Source organism: Ahaetulla prasina, chromosome 2 (genome assembly GCF_028640845.1).
Source record: "Ahaetulla prasina isolate Xishuangbanna chromosome 2, ASM2864084v1, whole genome shotgun sequence".
NCBI lineage: Eukaryota > Metazoa > Chordata > Lepidosauria > Squamata > Colubridae > Ahaetulla > Ahaetulla prasina.
The window spans coordinates 269,088,687-269,109,196 of NC_080540.1; the positions used below are offsets into that span (position 1 = coordinate 269,088,687).

Sequence of the window (20,510 nt, forward strand, 5' to 3'; positions counted from 1 at the left end):
TCTCCCTCAAGCCCCACCTGAGGTAGTTCAGTTTGATGGGATAACACATGAGACTGAGAAGTAGTAAAGAACTCATTGAGTTTATGGCTGAGATGAGATCTGAATCACTACCTTATTTATGTAACTCAGGAAAAAAAGAGATAAAGATTGTCAGGGGAGATTAATAACTTGCAATGAGCTTAATCACTTATGCTGATTGCTTTAAGCTTCTTGTATTTGTACTACCATTTACTAGAAGTACCAAACTCCAGGCATTACCACTGAAAAGCCATTGTATCATTCTGATGGATATATCAGGGTAATCAGGATGATCTAGGACCATGATGGCAAACCTTTTAGGCACAGAGTGCTCAAACCGGAAGGTGTGTGCATGTGGGTGCGGATGCGCGCACCAGAGCCCTGGAAACCCAGCAATTATCTGGCTGGCGCACATGTGTGCCTCGGAAACCTGATGACCAGCTGGCTGAGCTGGGGTGATGGTGCGCGTGCCCACAAAGAGGGCTCTGCGTGCCATCTCTGGCACAAGTTCCATAGGTTTGCCATCACAGATCTAGGAATTGAAAAGGTGGGAAGGAAGCTGTTGGCAGTGGAGCACTATAGGGAAAACAAGGGTATTATAGTTAAGAGTATAGTATTCATACAATAGAGAAATGCATAAAGTCCTCACCCTGAATGTGCCTTTGGGGTCTCCTCTATAATATACTGTAGTATGACCTGAGCATATGCAGTGGGAAGTGAGGAGTGCCACTTATGATCATTAGGATTTCTCTAACCACAGGAAATGGAATAAAGATAGCAAAATTTGTTGTTTTAAGAGTTTTTGTAGATTATGGATTATAATTTAAGTATGCTTTTTCATGTACAGGTGATAATTCTATTTACATAATGTGAGAAGCATGATAATCTCAAAATTAGCTTCTTTTTAAACAGCAGGCAAAACATAGAAAAGTAGCAACAGTCTAATCTATTGCTTACTTGGAGAAAATTATAGCACATATTTTTAAGAAGCGAAAAAAATAAGAACTATTCCAAAACATCCCCCCTCCCTCCTCCTTTCCTTTTTCCCTTCCTTCATCAGGAGAAGTTTTTAAATGTTAAATTATTATTTTTTCCACAAATATTGCATTGCAGGAACTTGCTATCCTGCTCTTGATTCTCATCTTGGCAACAGATGAATAAGATGAAGGTTTCTTTTTTCTTTTTCTTTTTTTGTTCAAAGCTGGTTAATTACTTCAAGATATAGGACGGAGATTTATGGTGGCAGGAAATGATAAAAATTTGGCCTGCTTAGACTTCCTTTTGTATTCTTATATACAGATAATGGGACCTCTTCATTTGGACAGTTTTTGTGGTGAGAATTCAGCCATCATAAAAGAAACCCTAGTACAGATGTCGTTAAACCACCTCAACAGATCAAATTCTCTAGCTTACCAAGACTGTGGGAATAGTGTAAATTTAACAGATTCAGAGTTACCAAGGAAAACTGAAAATCAGGCCAACTTCAACATGGATATTTCTTGTCAGCAAACATTCACTGCTGATCTCTCAACATTGACGGGACCCCACCATCATCCTTCTTCCAACACAAATCAGTCAGATGCTTGTAACAATCGTAAGTTATGCTTCAATATATATATCTAGTAAGTAACATAGTGAAAAAGTAACATCTGTTTTCTTCTGACTATTCTTATTTATTGAAATAAATCTTTGAATTTTTTGCATTTAAGAAAAGGGAAGATATGAAAAATACCACCTTTTTTTAAAGATATGAAAGTTTGATGCATCCTCCCCCCCACCCCGCCCAACCAAATCCAGAGACAAAGAGAAGCAAATATGAAAGCCTATTTTTAGGCTAATATTTGCTCACCCAATTTCCCTTAGTAGTGCTCTTGTAAATCCATACTACATATATTAGCTGTGTATATATAGTAGCAAACCTTAAGCTGTGAGGGGGTGGATTCCTGTTTTATTTCTAGAAAGTTACAGGGAATGTATTATCAGAACAGACTATAATAATTTAAGGTCTCTTACAGACTTTTATTTAGATTTGATGTTTTTTTAAGGACATCAAATCTAAAACAGTGCCATATATATATACACAATATCAAACGATTTAGCAAACAAAATAAAATAATGAGATTAGATAAATTTAAAATGTGTAATGCTTTCCAGATTTTACAGAGTACAAAATACGTTCTACTGTGTAGTCTCATAAATATCTTGCCTTCCCCAGAAATACTAGTCCAGAGAAACCTATAAGAAAATGCAAACATTTACAGGTGGGGAAAGTTTATTTGCTCCATTATATGCATAAATGGATTTGGACTACAAGGTGTTTAATTAAGAATCTAAAGGTTGCTGTTCACATAATTGGCAAATGTTGGTTCCTGTGCATATGCTTTAGAAATGGCCTTGAGGCAAGTTCCCACTCAATACTAGATATTACAGGCTTTATAACAAAAGGCCTGTCACTTAACTTAAAAGCAGGAAGAAAATGATTGAAAAACATTGCATTCATGCTAAACTAATCGTTGTCTTCTTTTATGTAGATTAATAGCCAATGATTTGATTAATTAGAATAGGAAGGAAATGAACATTTACATCACTGGGTTTAAAATGTTCTATTCAATCAAGTCCAGTTAAAGGCTCAGTATGGTGACTGGATATTTAATAAAGACATGTACAGAAAATTGCGTAGCTTATGTATAGTTAAAGAAAGTGGAAATTGATATTTTTAAATTGCTGAAGGAATAGCTCTTGAAGTACAATAAATATAATAGCTATTTATTATAAATGGCACATTCATCTTTTATAAATAAATAAATTCATGAGAGCAGAGCTAAATTTAGTCTCTTGGGAATATTTTTAATAGGATCCCAAGTTTGAATGTCCAAGTAGTAGTCTCTCACTTTTTACTTTTTCTTATATTACACCCAAGTAAGTGGTGAGTTAACAGAAGTTTTTATTTATGTTAGCAAGCAATTGTAAATTGAGAAACTTTAGCACTTAAATGAAAAATCAAACTGAAATCCTGAAATTCCTATCTTCCTTACTTTGGATTGAGAAGGTATAGCTTTTGCAGGGGTGAAATCTAAAAATTTTCCCTACCGGTTCTGTGAGCGTGGCTTAATTGGTGGGTGTGGCTTGGTGGTCAGATGACTGGGTGGGCCTGGCCAATAACAATAAATAATAAAAATAATAAACAAAGTATAGAAAACAATAAGAGGTACCAAAAACCAACTTTCACACTTTACACACACACACACAACACAACACAACACAACTGACTCACACACAATGTAAAAGCAGCTGCACTTCACACTTCACACAGCCACAAAAAGCTCAAAAACCAACTTTCACACTTTACACACACACACACACACACACACACACACACAAAATGCCACATACAGCTTTCTGAGATTTTGTGTGTTTGTGTAGTTAGAGTGAAACACTACAGAAACACACCAAATCTCAGAAAGCTGCACAAATATTTTATTTTATTATTTTATTTTATTGTGGACTTCAATTCCCAGAGTTCCTCAGCCAGCAAAGCCAGCCAGCATTAGTTGATCACTGAGGAAATAGATTAGCTAAGCAATTGATTCTGTCTGGGCTAAAAGTGAAACTGCTTTCGGGCTGGGAAAAAAGCCATGCGTTCATCAGTAATCAGGTAAGTGCCTTAGAATTCCTACTCTTACTTGTAGAAAACATGTTTTCTACAAGTAAGAGTACAAGTAAGGTTCTGCTGATGAAGAACTCAGGTGAGATCGCCAGAGGAGACTTTAATTTTTTTAAAAAAAAAGTTTAAAGGCTGTGCCAATCTCAGCTGAGGGGCGGGATCCTCAAAGGCTTTTTTTTACTTTTAAAGCCATATTTCGGCTGAAGAAAAACCGGCTTTTAAAAGTAAAAAAACAACAACCCTCTGCTGATGGTGCAACTCAGTAGAGGCAGGTGGGGTCGGGGCCAGGGATTTTTTCTACCTGTCCTCTGAACCAGCAGCCGCCATCGCTACTGGATCGTGTGAGTTGATCCAAACTGGAAGCATTTTACCCCTGAGCTTTTGGTTATAGATAATTAAAAAAATAATTGACAAAGAATCCCTTGCATGATTCATAAAAATGATTGAATATGCTTATATTGAAATGTGTTCAACTTCAGAATAGTATTGATAGGAGAAAATTGGTGGCATCGCAAAACTTTATTTCAAAAGTAGGCAACAGTTGAGAGACTTCAACTATAAGTTGACACAGGAGAAACTTCTATAATTTTTTTTGTCTCTGTGGCTCTTGGGCCACAAGGGATATTTAGCAAATCCAGCATGTTGCTGTAGTTTAAATCTTCCATCCTGATAAGTGATTTCAGCTCAGCACATGTGAGCATGTCTATTTTGTAATTTCAGCTGATACAAATTACCACATCGAATTTCTGTGGTAAAATCGAGCAATTTCTGTATCTAACATTAAGCAAAATAGTTCAGTAGCAAGGCAATTGATCAGCTTTTTAATGTTTACTTCATGAAGAGAAGGTGTAATTTCAAATCCTAAAAATTGCTTCTTGAACAGATCTGCATTGTTTTCTGTGTCCCTCAGGGCAGGGGTCTCCAACCTTGGTCCCTTTAAGACTTTGTGGACTTCAACTCCCAGAGTTCCTCAGCCAGCTTTGCTGGCTGAGGGACTCTGGGAGTTGAAGTCCACAAGTTTTAAAAAGATCAGGGTTGGAGACCCCTGCCTCAGGGCATTCTAGCATTGACATTTTATGTTGGTGAAAGAACTACAATTACTCTAAAGAACCATATTTTCCATTGTATTTTCCAACAAGTGCTTGTTGCAAGTCCTCCTAATGTGCAGTGTTTTCAGAATGATGATTATTGCAAGATTATTATTTCATAACATAGGATCTTTTCTCCATAGTTTTCCAGAAGATTTATTTTTTAATATAACTTTATTAATTTTGATAATGTTTTCCGCTTTTTAGAAAAACATTCTGTTTGCTATATAGGGGAATACATGATACAAACAAAGTACAAAAAGTTTATCTTGTAAAGATGATATGATACTGTACAACTTTCTGGTACTTCTTGATGTCAGTCCCATAACTATATGCTATTAGACCCCCAGAGTGTCTTGAGTTTTGATGCGGAATGTGGAGAGGATTGAAAGCTGTTACTTTCACCCTATAATTCACATAAAATACATACATTTTGCTTGGGAAACTCAAATAAGCTTTTAAATATGCGCTATATAAGTAATTTTTCCCCAGAGGAGTTTTTTCTATGAAATCCATACATACTGGTATGAATTCTAATATTTTCTGTAGTTCTCATTATTGCTGCTTAAACACAACAGCTTTAAGCATCTCAACAGTAGATCATTTTTGCTTCCTCACCATCACAAAGAATTGTGTCCTCAATTTATTATATGTAAACATGGACTCTTGTTGATCCATACTAGCTATCAGTCAAATAAAGGCCGAGTTCAGATGAAAGAGCAACAATTTGAATTTATTTACTTGATTTTTATCCCACAGGTGCATTTTCAAGAGGCAACTGGACTTCCTTGTTTATCTTTGAAGACATTTTGCTTCTCATCCAAAAAGCTTCTTCAGCTCTGACTAGATGGTGGGGAAGTCAACACCATCCAGCTGAAGAGAATGAGAAATGAAATGTCTTCAAAGAAAAGTAAGGAAGTCCAGTTGCCTCTCAAAAAAGCATCTTTGGGACAATCATGAGCTGGATGACTGAGAATCTTAATAGGCATTTAATTTTTATCAGTTAAATAAAATTTGCATACCTTATTATCAGGATCTGGGCCTGATTGTATGTACAAGAAAATGTGGACTATTTTTGTTCCAAAAGAATAATATGGAAAATGTTTGACTACCTCTCTCCCACTGTTTCTGCCTACCCGGTATGTTCTGGCAACATGGGTGTGCTCTTCAATTAAATATTGTCATTTTATGGGAAAATATGCCTTCTTTATCGTGGCCCGTGGATGTTTGGAACAACATCCTTCCCAAGCTATGGACTCTCTCACCTGGGATGCAGCCCTTAAACTTTGGTTCCAAGCCCTATGGTGGCAGGATTTCCCATCATGCTGTGTTTTAAGCATGACTGTTTTTCTTGTCTATATTTTTAATTGCTTTACTTTAGTATTAGATTTTGTAAGCTGCCCAGAGATTGTAGGTGTGGGCAGTTATAATAAATTGAATGGGATAAATAATAAGTGAATATTAATAAATATCCTTCTGTTGTCCACAGTGGAAATTTTCAGTTTTATTCCCCTAGAACCCTGTTTTTTTTCAAGCCTGAAGATTACTGTGAAGCTTCTTGGTAACTAAATACAATTTTGCTCAAAATACGTGTTTTAAAAGTGAACAGTACTCAAACTTGTACGTGAATGTCTGGTTGGTAGAATAATATTAGTAATACTTATGTGCAAACTGCAGAGAATGGAAGTGTCTGAATTATTTATCAGGATGACATATTTGAGTCAAGTTCCAGACTGTGGATTACACAGTTTCATGTACAACTGTAATGAAGTTTTCTTTGCAGGCTTCTTAACGGAAGTGAATTATGGGAACATTATACTTTTGGGAATAATATCACCATTTGTTTAAGATGGCAAACAAACGAACAACCAACCAACCAACAGTGCAGTACCAAAGAAAAGAGGAAAAAAGTTTTAGTCAGCTAAACTATTAATATTGAATTTGTAAAGCAATATTATTTTTACATTAATCCATTCTTTTTATAAAGATGCCTCTATGAAAATCCTTTGCGTAGTCATATAGTGTAGCCACAGTAATGAAATAGATTTTTTTGTTATATTTATATTTCCCCTTTCATTTTAGGAAATCAAGCTGGAATTCATAGCACTCTCTCTCCCCCTTCTTTCCCCACAGTTTTGCTATGAGGTAAATTGGGTTGAAAGAGAGAGAGAGACAAACAGGTCCAAAGTAATCCAGTGAACCTCCATGGCTCCCACTTCCCCACCTACCCATGCTTTCTAGCCCCTGTTGAGCATCCACACTCTATAATGTATATGGAAAACAGAAAACTAGCTGCTATCCTGCTTTAATTTTCATCATGGAGAAGAAGTAGAATGTAAATAAATAAATAAACAATACACATTGAATCCATTGTATTTTCTATACAGCAATAGAATGACAGCTTGAAGTATATTTTGTCTCAGAACAAAACATAGTCATTAATTGAGATTTCTTCTACAGTTGTATTAAAATGCTGTGATTCACTAAAGCAGTATTTCTTACACTTGGTGACATGAACATGTGTTGATTTAATGTCAGGGAATGGCTAGGGAATTCTGGGAGTTGAAGTTGCTCTTAAAGTTGCCGAAGTTGAGAAAAACAATACTAAAGCATAACATATCACCAATGGACAACATCTGTGATAAGAGTCCACTTGGTTCACTCTTGACTACGTCAATGTATATTTGAAAGAGTTCTATAAAAAAGCAATGCTAAAACGAAGTATTTATATAAAATGAGATTGTAAAGAAATGGTTAGGCATGTTGCACAGAAATAAAGTGCATGAGATAATTCTGCAGTAGAATTTATATACATAATATGAATTACAATGCTTTTTGTTCCAATTGTATGTTGAAAATAGTATGCAACATAATTGCTAATAATAATCTGGACTGCAGCACAGAAGAAAGATTAATATTAAGCTGCAGAATCACCCTATTATATTAAACTTTTGAAAACATTTATTTTTTAAATGAGTAAATAAGCAAAGGAAATGTACTTTGAACATTTTGAAAAGTACAAAAACTCGCTTTATTTTATTATTTATGTTTTCTTTATTACCAATATTTTTAGCCACCCCATTCCAGTTCGGAGCTGAAATATCATTTACTTTTTTTCTGTTTTTAATAGCAATAGCACTTAGACATATATTGCCCCATAGTGCTTTAAAGCATGTTCTGGGTGGTTTTCAATGTCAGCATATTGCTTCCAACAATCTACTAAATATTCTAACACTTTATCTTCTGCCCAAATTCATGGACAGCAATTGGCAAGATTGCAAAGTTCCTTTTGAAAAAAAACCTTTTCTGTAGTGGATTGGATTTTCCTCCACTGAGAAATAAAAATATTTTTTTCCCCCAATTGTCTCATTTCAGAAGATGAGAGCACTTAATTAACTGGGCTAGAGGCTGCAAAAGTAAGCACAGTTCATATGGATTTTTTAAATATGTTTCTTTATAGGCTCACAAAAAGATAAAACACTGATCAAGGTGATTGCCAGAATATTCTTTTGGCAGGACAGCTGTTTCTTCCCCCTCATGGTAAATTCACAGAGATACATTTAAAAGCTCTCGGTTCCCTTTTCATTATTTCTTATTTAGAGCCCAGCTGTATTTAATGAATTGGGAAAGAAGCAGTCCAATAAAAGGTATGTTCATCGTTAGAAGAATACTGAATGGATCATGTGTATGTGCATAATTATACTGCAAAACCTCAAAAGCTGAAAGGAAAGGCAGTTTTAATACTATGAATTTGAGCGAACAATAGAAATGAGCCGGCAAAGCTCAAAGCTAAGATCAGGCGAAAGGTAAGTAGTAAATGGTGGAATAAAGCCATGTCTTCTTATGGAAATCCTAATTTATTCAGTTTAGATGCTGCCCAACTTCAGAATAATGTAGTAATAATTAGAATAGAATAGAATTTTTATTGGCCAAGTGTGATTGGACACAAAAGGAATTTGTCATGGTGCATATGCTCTCAGTGTCCATAAAAGAAAAGAAATTATATAATTATAAATGTGTATGTCACCTGATTCCCAACAACTGACTCTGAGCAGTTCACAATATAAGAAAATTGGAATTTAAAAAGCCAAAGTTAGTAAAAACAAAGACAAGATAAAGAACAAGATGGCAAATCCAGCCAACAGCACAAATAAACATATGTTAATAAAACAATAGATTCCTTATCCCAAAGCTTGAGAGAACGGCCAGATTACAAAAAACTAAGCAGATGGGAAAAGAATAAGTAGAGGATTAACACTGAAGAAGAGGAATGAGATGCTTTGCCCTAAAAACTGCACTTTATATTGACCTGACCAAGGGATATCTATGATAGAAACTCCAGATGCCTCTTCTGGCATATCACTTCCCTTAGTTCGTAGAAGAACCAAAGGGCATGCACTATGAGAGAGGCCACTTAGGAGCCGCCCAGCACAAGGACCTCATCTCATGCCCATATCAGGTACTGACTGAGGGTTCAGTTGACTACCGATCAGGTCCAAGAGAAAAACCATAAAGTCTCCCTAGAACCTGATGGGTCTATTAAACCTTTGATACAGGCTGATTTCATAAACCACACCTTCCTGCAGAAATCGAAACTAGTGGGATGCAAAAGTATTTTCCCGATCCACATGTTTGCTGTACATATGCAATGAATTCCCAACCTTGGACCCTAAGACCAAATGAGGCAAAGAAAACAGAGATTGGAACTTGTTCTATAACGAAGAGTACATTTTTTTCTTGTATGTCTTTCTCCTCCCTCCCAAATTTGGAAGAAACCAACTAATAGAAATCTGCAGCATTTCAGGAGAGTATCATAACAAATATGTTTTGAATCAATATCATAGCTTTTTACATTGTGATATTTTAATAATTCCCAAAACACTGCTCTCTGTTTAGTTATGAAGATTAAAAACAAATAAGCATTGCCATATTTTCATCTGGTGGTACCATCTTGATTTTGCCAAACAGATTTAGCCTGGAAATATAGTTTTCCAGGCAAATACGAATACAATTCTTTTAATTCTTTAAAAGCATACAAATAAATATGATGCAGATTATTTGGCTGTAAATGTAATGGGTCTTTACTAAGGCTGGTATAGGTGATAGAGATGGAATAGATTTTCATTTAGTTAGAAATAAATGAATAAATAAATAAATGAACGTTATTTCTAAATAATAGATAAAAACAAAGTAAACTAGATCTCTTCTTGGTTTCCCATAATACAGCAACATTTCAGTTATATATTATTTTCACCTGACTTCAAGGCTCAGGTTTTGGTTTCCCTAGACCAGAATTTATCAAACTGAGCATCTTTAAGATGTGTGGACTTCATGCTGGCTGAAGAACTTTGGGAATTTTTTTTTTATTTGCATTTATATCCCACCCTTCTCCGAAGACTCAGGGCGGCTTACACTATGTTAGCAATAGTCTTCATCCTATTTGTATATTTATATACAAAGTTAATTTATTGCCCCCAACAATCTGGGTCCTCATTTTACCTACCTTATAAAGGATGGAAGGCTGAGTCAACCTTGGGCCTGGTGGGACTAGAACCTGCAGTAATTGCAAGCAGCTGTGTTAATAACAGACTCTTTTAGCAGTCTGAGCCACACATGTTAAAATTGCTGAGGTTGAGAAACATCGGCCTAGACTTCCAATCTAATTCTCCAGTGCATTTTACCTTACAAATTCTGTTGCCAGTTGAAATGATAGTTTTGCACTTTAATGGAAAATGTTCAGCCACAAAAACTTGAGCCACAAAATGAAATTTCCCTGCTTTCATCTTTGTAATGTGAAGTCATAAGTTGCTTTACTTGGATTGAAGAAAAGCTTGTGAGCTTGCAGATTAGGTTTATTAGACAGGTAGTCTTCTATCGATGAGCCCAAATTTCTGTTGCTAAGTGATACAGTTGTTAAGTGAATCTGGCTTCCCCATTGACTTAGTTTGTCAGAAGGTCGCAAAAGGTGACCCTGGGACACTGCAACCATCATAAATATGATTCAGTTGTGAAGCATATGAATGTTGATCACATGACCATGAAGATGCTGCAAAGGTCATAAGTATGAGAAACGATCATATGTCACTTTTTCCAGTGCTGCTGTTGTAACTTTGAACAGTCACTAAATGAACTGTTGTAAGTTGAGGACTACCTGTGGTTTGCATTTTCTTGGGTCTCCTCAATATCTGCAGAATAAAATATATCGACTGAAGTACTGTATTTTGAACAACGCAGCCCTGTGATGCTTTTGACTAATACAAATAGGCTAATGGAAAATCTGCTTAAATTATAAAAAAATGTCATAATAATGACGACACCATTCTTTGCAGTAATACTCAATATTATATTACTAGCCAATTGCATTGGTAACCAGTAGATAAACTAGGACCACACCATGGCAAGGATAATTTTATATGATTTTACAATTTGTTAAGTTACAATATTTTATTATTCAGAATAATAAAAGCTGCTGCAGCTCCATAGATATTCTTGTTTAGCTGTTGGGTGCACTGTTGAGCTAAATGAAACATAAAGAACTTCATGCATTGTAACAAAATGTGTCCCTATAGATCTGCTATAGCAAATTAAAAAGTTAAAAATCTTTAAATTTCAAAACTATTTCATAAGATGTCAGAAGAATACAAAAGTTGATTCTTTTATAACATGTGTTCCAATTGCAATACAATGTAAGATTTCATATCAATAATTTATTTAAGATGACGAATTAAACCCTATCCTGAAGATACATATTCAGAACAATATCTCATTTAACTGAATTATTCCCTGCTATATATTTGTAAAGTAAAAAGCTGTTTACTTTTTTAAAAAGAAGACTATCAAAAAGTTTTTCATTCAAAACTGTAACTGGTTGGATCTGCAGTTTCATACTAAGGATCACAATAAGTGAATATAATTTTATGTTTGCAAAAAGTTATGTTCTTTTGTGGTCTTGATAACATTATTTTTAATTTTTACACACCCACACTTTTTGGTGGATTTTTGATAGTTATATAAATGTATTAGAGATATTTATATATGTACTTGAATAATAATTGCATTAGATTACTGTATAGAATTGTAACTACAACTGTAAGATAATATACCTTTTATTCTTTCGTATTTTTTCACTTAATTTTTTTTTAAACATTTGGGTTTGATACCTTCAGATTTTGGAAAAATTGATCATAAACACTTTATATTTATTTACAAATATGGCACAATTTTTCTTAAATCAATATCAGAAATAGATATAAATATACTTTATGATTTTGGCTATGGTTTTTGGATATCATTTCTCTAAAATATATTTGCCTTTGGGGCATTATGGCAGTATCATTGTTGGCTCTTAGAGAAGGTAATTCCAGAAGTGTTTCGTGTTAGCTTTTGAATTTTTCCCACAATGCATAGCTGTTAGCATATGAAATTTTGATTGTGGCTGTAATTGAAGAGAGAAGAGTTCCTGAAAATTAGAGATCTACACAAAATGAAAATACGTTTCGGTGAAGCATTGTTTTTAATTATATTGTTTCAAACAAAACCAAATCTAGAGCTGTGTTTCTCAAGCATGGCAACTTGAAAATGTGTGGATTTTAATTCCCATAAAGCCACTGTAGAGAATTCTGGGAGATGAAGTTCTACACATTTTAAACTTTACATTGTTGAGAAACACTGATCTAGAGGGGTCCTAGAGTGTTTTTATTAAGCATAGAGGGCAACGGTGGTGTAAGGTACCCCTGTTTTCTCTCCAACACTGACCTTTTTTTTTTGTAAACAAGTTTTATTAAAAAATTTCTTTCATCATACATATTTTATGAACAGAGTGTTGACCGGGTCACATCTTATACATCTTATATATCTTAATTTTCATAATCTATTCCAATCTTCCCGCTTTTTCCAAATTCACCCCTTTTATATAATTCTTTATCACAAATTCATCATTTTTCACCATATCTTGTTATTTCATCTCTCCCCCCCTCCACCCCCAGAGTACATTTTACATATTTCCAATTTCGGCCATAATATTCTTTTTCTGTATTTCTTTATCTTAGCTTAATCTCTTCTTAATACATAATACATGAACTTTATCAATATCTGCCCTTTAATTCCTAATTTATAACACTGACCTTCTTGGTGCTTTCCATTCTGTCTTCTGCCTTCCATCTGTAATGTCAACCCAGCAAGAAATACCATCAGCTGACTTTCCCTGATCTTTCCTTACCCAACTAATCAGTCAACTTCAATGTACTGACTTGTGTGCCTGTTACCTAGAGCAGTGGTCTCCATAATAAAGAACAGGCTTCCAGGTACTGATGTCTGCACATGCCATCAGTAAGGAAATCCCTTAGCACTGTTTCTCCTCAACCCCTTGCGCTTCAGTGCTCCACTTTTTTGTAGAGCAATCACATGTCAGTCCATATCTAGAAAAAGAAAATTACACAAGCCAAAACATCCAACATCCATGCTTTAGTTCAGGTACAAACCTCTCAAAATAGCTATTTGTATGTTGAATGTGTATGACATTTCTCATGATATGTGAAACGTACAATGGATTTGCTTCCACTGTGGTATTTTAGCAATTGATTGTGTTGTGCCCTGGATTTGTCTCAGAACTGTGCCACTTTCAAGATGAACTTTGGAAACATGCAACAGCAGGATTTCCTGTTCCACTTTCAGAATGATGGTGTTACCCATGGGAAAAATCATGCTTTTTGTAAGGGAGACTATGAAATTGTGCCTACTTAGTTAAATAACAGCCACAGCCCGGTGTTTTCTTGATTAAACTAAAGCTTTTTCTCATCATTTCCTTCCACTTTCTTCTAAATACTTTCTCATTTCTGGAACTTTCCAATACAAATCCTTCTGCATCTTGCTCTTATTGGAATGTGTTCTGACCCAGCCTTAGCAGAAACAAGAAACAGACTCCTTGTCATGAAAACCCCCTCTTTATTTATCTCCTGTGAACTAATGACACACCAAAAAATCCAGGCAATAGTCCTTCAAAGAGTTAACGGCAGTAACAGACCTTATCAGTTCCTTGCTATAAGGCGTTAGCTCCCAGTCAAAAAGCTGCAAATTAAGTTCTGGCAAGCAGTCTCCGAGGCACAAAACACGATGAGCCAAATCTTCAGAAATCTGAACTGTTGCCTCCTATGACCACCTATCCCCTTTCCTATGACCACCTATCCCCTTTCCTTCTATTTATTCCCCAGCCAGGGAGGGGCCATTCAGCGTCCACATGTGCCTTGCTTCCCAAGTCGACGCCTTGTCCTCAGTTATTCTCCTCTCCTAACAGCTCTGCGTATATGTGCATCTGGAACAGGCCCCAACCATTCTTCCTCCCCACTTATCTGAGCCTCCAAAGGGTGGGAAATGTTGGATGGCCCTGGTTCTATATCTGTGTCTGATGCAGAGCATCCATCAGAACCTTCCCCAGACTCCAGAGCTGGCCCAAGTTCCTCCCCAACCCCTCATCGTCTAAGTCTGCCGCCAGCTCTGCTGGCAGCTGGCGGGCCACAACAGAAAAGCTGATGCTAATCATTGCTCAGTGGTACCACATTTAATGACTCTTCCACTAGAATCTGTATTCCTAAACTTCCATTATTCCATATTCTGGCATGTAGAATGAGAATAAATTTGTCATTGCATTCTTTGTAAGATGCTTGCTTAACTTCTTCCCTCACTCCATACTGTAAGACTGTACATTCCTAGTTCTCTTAATCTTTTCTTGTAAGGTCAATCCCGTATCTTTAAAAACAACTAGGAGCATAAAAAATAGAAACAGTGTCAGAACTGCCTTTAAATCATGCATTATTCAAATAGTGCTGTCATGACAACCCTGGAAAAGGTACAATACATGTTTTATTGGATCAGTTTTTCTGATGTGTATATGAGTTGCACAGAAGGTACATGTATACATTATATTATAAAAGGGCCTTTTCTGTGGGGGCTCCCACCCTCTGGAACGAACTTCCCCCAGGACTTCGCCAACTTCCTGACCTTCGAACCTTTCACCGCGAGCTTAAGACACATCTATTTATTTGCGCAGGACTGGACTAGAATTTTAAATTTTAAATTTGGTTTTAATGGGGTTTTATTATTTTTATCGCAATTTTTTAATATTCGGCCTTATTTAATAAGTTTTTTAATTGGTGTTTTATTTTGTATTTATATGTATGTTTTTATTAGGCTGTAAACCGCCCTGAGTCCCCTGGGAGATAGGGCAGTATAAAAATGCAATTAAATAAATAAATAAATAAATAAATAAATAAATAAATAAATAAATAAATATTAACAATTCATTCTGAATTTCTCAGAAAACATAATCCAGTTGGATGTTACTGTACCTTAAAAGACAATGAGATATTTATTTCAAAGTAAATATTTTGTACACTGAATATACAGTATAACATGTTCAAATATACTTCAAATATATAAATTACGGACTCTAAATTCTCTGAGTACAGTATAAATTGTGTTGAGGCATTAACATTTCTCGGACTTCTTGTATTGGGAACTAAAAAGTGAGGCTGCATTTAAGAGGCTTTTCTGATGCTGCTGGCTTGTTCTCAACAAGACACTGTAACCAGAAGTGAAGATATGTTTAATGGCTAGCAATAAAGAAAGTGCTAGAAAGTGACATCTCCCTGGGTCAGACACATATCTGAAAAAAGTTCTTAGGCATTTGAAGCTGGTATGGCTAAATGCAAATTCAGCCTTTACTAAAAATTATTACCCTTCAGGTTTATGCTATGTAGGCAGCATTTAGAAACTTAGCATCTTTTCTGCCTGGCCATTGTAAAAAGTTGCTTATGCTGAGTCATGTAATTGGTCCATAAATTTTGTACTGTTTGTACTAAAAGCAGTTGTTAGACTCTGAGGAAAAGCTAGTGTCCTTTACCAAGGCACCAATTGCACAAAATGGTTGTTCCCTTGTTTCCCAGATCTTTAAACCTGCCAGAGACTGCTACCTTAAGGTTTCTTTTTTTAATTTTTTTTAATTTTTTCTTTTTTTTAATTTCATTTTGTCACAACAGTATACAAACATCGATATAAAACAACAACACATCATATAAGAAATATATATATATATAAGCAAAAGAATGCAAGAACTATGTTAATTTGATATAATGAAAAGGAACAATAGAACAGGAACGGTAGGCACATTTGTGCTCTTATGCACGCCCCTTATTCTTCATTCTTATTCTTATTCTTCATGAGGAATAACTGTCTGGAGCACTTGTGGGTGCTCTCAAGTCCTCTCCTTGTCCAGAAAGGAATGATTGAGGAACTGGTCTTCTTGTCAGATGTTCATTGTCCTGCAGTCATCAGCTCTACTTTTCATGGAGCTGTCTTCAGTCTGCCATTTCTTCCCTGAACGACCTAACAAGGAATCTATAAGATTCACCCAAAAATATTTAGAAAGCACAATTTATCAGTCAGTCCTGAGGTAGTGCCCTCCACTGAATAGCCATAATCTCTGAAGATTGTGGGAGATAAATCTCAGAGTTGTTGGGGACAAAGGCTACATAAGGCTGCAATATATGTGCTGATTTATACTGATTGTAAATATTCATATTTTCCTATGAATATTTTGTATTCAGGAAGAATAATACTTTCATTGTAGTATTGAATATTTGAAAGTCTGCTTAATTTCAGAGGTTTTTTTAAAAAAAATCCCCTTGAATTTAATAGTCACCTAAAAAGCTTACAGTGACAGAGAAAGAGTTAAGAATAGGTTTCTCTTGGGTTTTGTGTGTGTGTGTGTGTGTGTGTGTGTGTGTGTGTGTGTGTGTGTGTTTGAATCTAAAGCATTTAAATGGGACTGAAATTTGCCCTTGTTTCAAAAAGTTAGTTTTGAACATAAACACATTCATGCTGTGCTTGTTTCTGAATATAAATACAATCACGCTGTGCTTGTAATGAAGGCATTCAGTCCTTGGGAAGACACTTCTCTAGTATACAAGCGCTCCCTCTCAGCTTGATGAACTTTAAGGATGGCTATGGGAGGGTGATGGGAGGTGAATGGTTCCCCCCCAAATTTTACAATAGTTGTAGTTCTTTCTGTTAATTGGCTTTTAAGGAGGTTCTCATAGCCAGTTCAGTGGGTGAACAGTAGGGTCTGATTGGATTGGATCCAGAAATTGGCATTTGTAGTCTCTTTGTCTTCCAGAAGTGTTTCCAGATTACTCACTTCACATGTTAATAAAAAGAAATGCAGGTCATTCTCATTCCAAGAATAAATGGAACCCTGTGAATCAGGATTGTGAGAAACACCTGGAGTCATAACAGATAATTTGACAAGTTGAATAATTACAGCACATTCAGGCCATGGACAGAGTTTTCAGTGTTCTATTTAAAATGGAACCAGTCTGGGTAAGTTCTTGCTAAAGGCACATGTAAAACAAATTAAGCAATAAGCAGCCCAAGAGTTTCTGTTGCAACTCAGGTCTTGCGTTTCACTCAACTGGGAACTCACTGGATTATCTTTTTGATTTTTTTAAATTTTTTAAATATTTAATTAATTTCACTATTTTTATTCATCTTATTTTCTTGTGGAAAAAATATGAAATGGTCACACTACATGTTTCTGCAAATTTGTTACAAGAAAATCAAATCAAAAGAGAGTTGCCCTAGGAAAATAAATCACACAAGTCTAAAAATACTAGTGATTTGATTTGTTATTGTATAATTATTGCCAAAGTGGGAAACGGACATATGTAAGATATTTTCACATGCCAAAATATATTGGATACTTTGCACTTTGACTTATTGGGTGATGGTTGTATTTGGTTGCCTTGTTTTAAGCAGTGAAATATTTTGGGCTGGTCCCACAAAATATCCATTAAGAAAATTTTTGAATATTATCTTTACCAGTGCTATGTGCATAGTGCAAGCCAAGAAATAATTTTAACCCACCTATGCTTTTATGTTCTAGATATGAATGCATTGCAGAGCCAGTACCCAAGATTACACGATTTTGATTCAACTCATGGCAACTTTCACCCTTCAGATGTTCTGCTTCATAATTTACCTCGTGACATGGAACAAGAGTCAGAAAATAGTGGCTTGGAAGAAAAGATTGTTTATCTCTAATTCCTCATTTGTAATATTAATACAGTAGCACTTTTGGGTAGCTTTTCTAATTGTAGTTATTCTGTATTCAAATTGCTTTGCCAGTATATTATTTATTTCAAAATACAAATTTTCCCTATCCATAGGATACAAATTAAGTTATTTTTTAAAATATACCTGTAATATTTAAATTGTGACACTTGAAACATTGATGAGCTCTAAAACTATACCTGGTGTATATATGTATATATACATATGTATTTGTATGTCTGAAGTAAGATTATCAATATTGGACTAGGTTAAGTGGAAAGATTTTTGTGTTAGATTATGTACACTATAGTTTGAACAGCTAAAATTTAAGAATGCAACTTCAATTACAAAAAAAAAAGCACCAAGTGATAAATGATGTAACCTCAGTCTGTTGCTGTTGTACTTTCTGAATGTACCATACTGGATTTACTACAGACTTTTATTAGCATCAGTCCAATCATTACCTCAGGTTGCTTCCCAATGTACCCTTCAGATACATTGAACTTCAGTTCATGTAATCAACAAGCATCAGATTGAAGAAGGCATTGTTACTTTCCAAATTACATGACCGTAGTATGTCTTTCATATTAATTTCATAACATGTACACAGACATGATTGTGTCCTGAAATAATGATAAAAAGCCTAGAAAATTTTGTGCTGATAACCTAGTTTAATTCAGGTCATGTCTCTGGGTGGGGAAGCTCGCCTATACTCTCGAAATAAGACTTCTTCTGAAATACTATATCTTTTCAGTTGAATTATCACACTAGGACCTATGCCACATTATAGTTACTTTTATCTTGTTTCAGTTGTGAACCTTTTGATCTATAGTCTAATGTGGTCCTAATACTATAACGGCAAAGAGTTTTAGTAAATAATTAATGGCCACATATTCGTCTCTTCAAGTTACATTTGTTTACTATATCATTCCTTAATACATATTTTTGTTATTTTGATCAACCATGTACAACATCTTTTGCTTTCCAGGGATCAGTTTTATCTATTGCCTTATAATTTGTCCTTAGCTATTCAGAGTGGCCTTTCATATCAAAAGCAGCAAAATGCATGACATTTCTCTCTCACATGGTATAGAACAGGGGTCTCCCAGAGTTGAAGTCCACAAGTCTTAAAAGAGCCAAGTTTGCAAACCCCTGGTAGAGAAGAATAGGAAGTGGAATAAGAGCAAATGAGGGATTTGTCCTATTTAAATAATAAACCAGGATCCACTGATTTTTTTTTTTACATGCATGGACTGTGAATCATTATATATCTTTCAGAATGCAGAGCTTTGGTGCACTATAATAAATTAGGATCTTTTCTGTACACTTTGCAAATGAATTGTATACTTTTTGAATGGGATTATTAGTTTCAATCTCCAAATGTGTGTTTCTGTGTATGTGTATGCACATAACACAACTGTATGTATGTATGGAATTTCCAATATGACTTTGAAAAATCCCAGCTGAACTGAATATAATTCCTAGTGATCACATGGACACATCAATGTACTTTTATTGATGATAATCACAAAATGGTATCCTAAAACTGCCTGCCTGCCTGCCTTCTTTCCTTCCTTCCTTCCTTCCTTCCTTCCTTCCTTCCTTCCTTCCTTCCTTCCTTCCTTCCTTCCTTCCTTCCTTCCTTCCTTCCTTCCTTCCTTCCTTCCTTCCTTTATCCAGTTGCAGAATTTCATGGTGGGATTGCTTGCCTAAGAGTCCATCCAAAGATCAGGTCTGACCTCATTTAGCTTTTTCAAGAATAGCCAAGATCTGCCATAAATCAACTAACTGCAGATTGTTTCATTTATGGTTATTACAGTGGTGAGATTCTCAGTGTTTCAGGGAGTTATAATTCTTGTAAGCAAAGAGGGTCTGTGTAGGTTGCCTTAGGATTCAATCAGTAGTGTAAGTAAGTCTTTGCCCTTTCCTCACTCCTACAATCAATACTTCCTTCAGAGAACTCTCTGTAGCTATGAATGCTACCTCAAATTTCCCTGCCACCTCTATATGTGTTTTGTTGTTGTTAGTTGCGAAGTCGTGTCCGACCCATCGCGACCCCATGGACAATGTTCCTCCAGGCCTTCCTGTCCTCTACCATCCTCTGGAGTCCATTTAAGCTCATGCCTACTGCTTCAGTGACTCCATCCATCCACCTCGTTCTCTGTCATCCCCTTCTTCTTTTGCCCTCAATCTTTCCCAGCATTAGGCTCTTCTCCAGTGAGTCCTTTCTTCTCATTAGGTGGCCAGAATACACTATATTGCCTTATACACTGTAAGCCGCCCTGAGTCTTCGGAGAAGGGCGGGATATAAATTTAAATAAAAAAAATATATGTGTTTACTGATCACTTAATTTAAAACTTAATTTAAACAGCAAACCTGTAGCAATACTGTATGTTGCAAACTCCTAAAAACTATGCTTCCTTTCCACTTGGTGGAAACTACATGTTTCATGTCCCCCTCCCCTTTCTTTGTTTCAGCAATGGATGAAATGTTAATCCTGTATCTGCAGGAGTTGTTTTCCCACTGGATAGATGGCGTCCCAGGTGTCCCATCTTGTAGATCCAATTGACACAGTCTAGTTCTGGAAATACACCTTGTATTTGGTTAGCTTACTAAATTTTCATAATTTGCTGAAATG

General features: G+C 35.6%; 1 protein-coding gene across 3 annotated transcripts in view; it reads left to right on the forward strand.

The window, feature by feature from the left end:
- The window catches only part of ARHGEF28 (Rho guanine nucleotide exchange factor 28), a 176,263-nt gene extending 156,395 nt beyond the window's left edge, over nucleotides 1-19,868 (forward strand). For all 3 annotated transcript variants that reach the window (XM_058168965.1, XM_058168964.1, XM_058168966.1), the window contains 2 exons: nucleotides 1,318-1,612; nucleotides 17,705-19,868. In XM_058168965.1, the coding sequence (XP_058024948.1) occupies nucleotides 1,318-1,612; nucleotides 17,705-17,862 (453 nt within the window). In that variant the 3' untranslated portion in view covers nucleotides 17,863-19,868. The remainder of the gene's footprint in view (nucleotides 1-1,317; nucleotides 1,613-17,704) is intronic.
- Nucleotides 19,869-20,510: the final 642 nt, after the last annotated feature.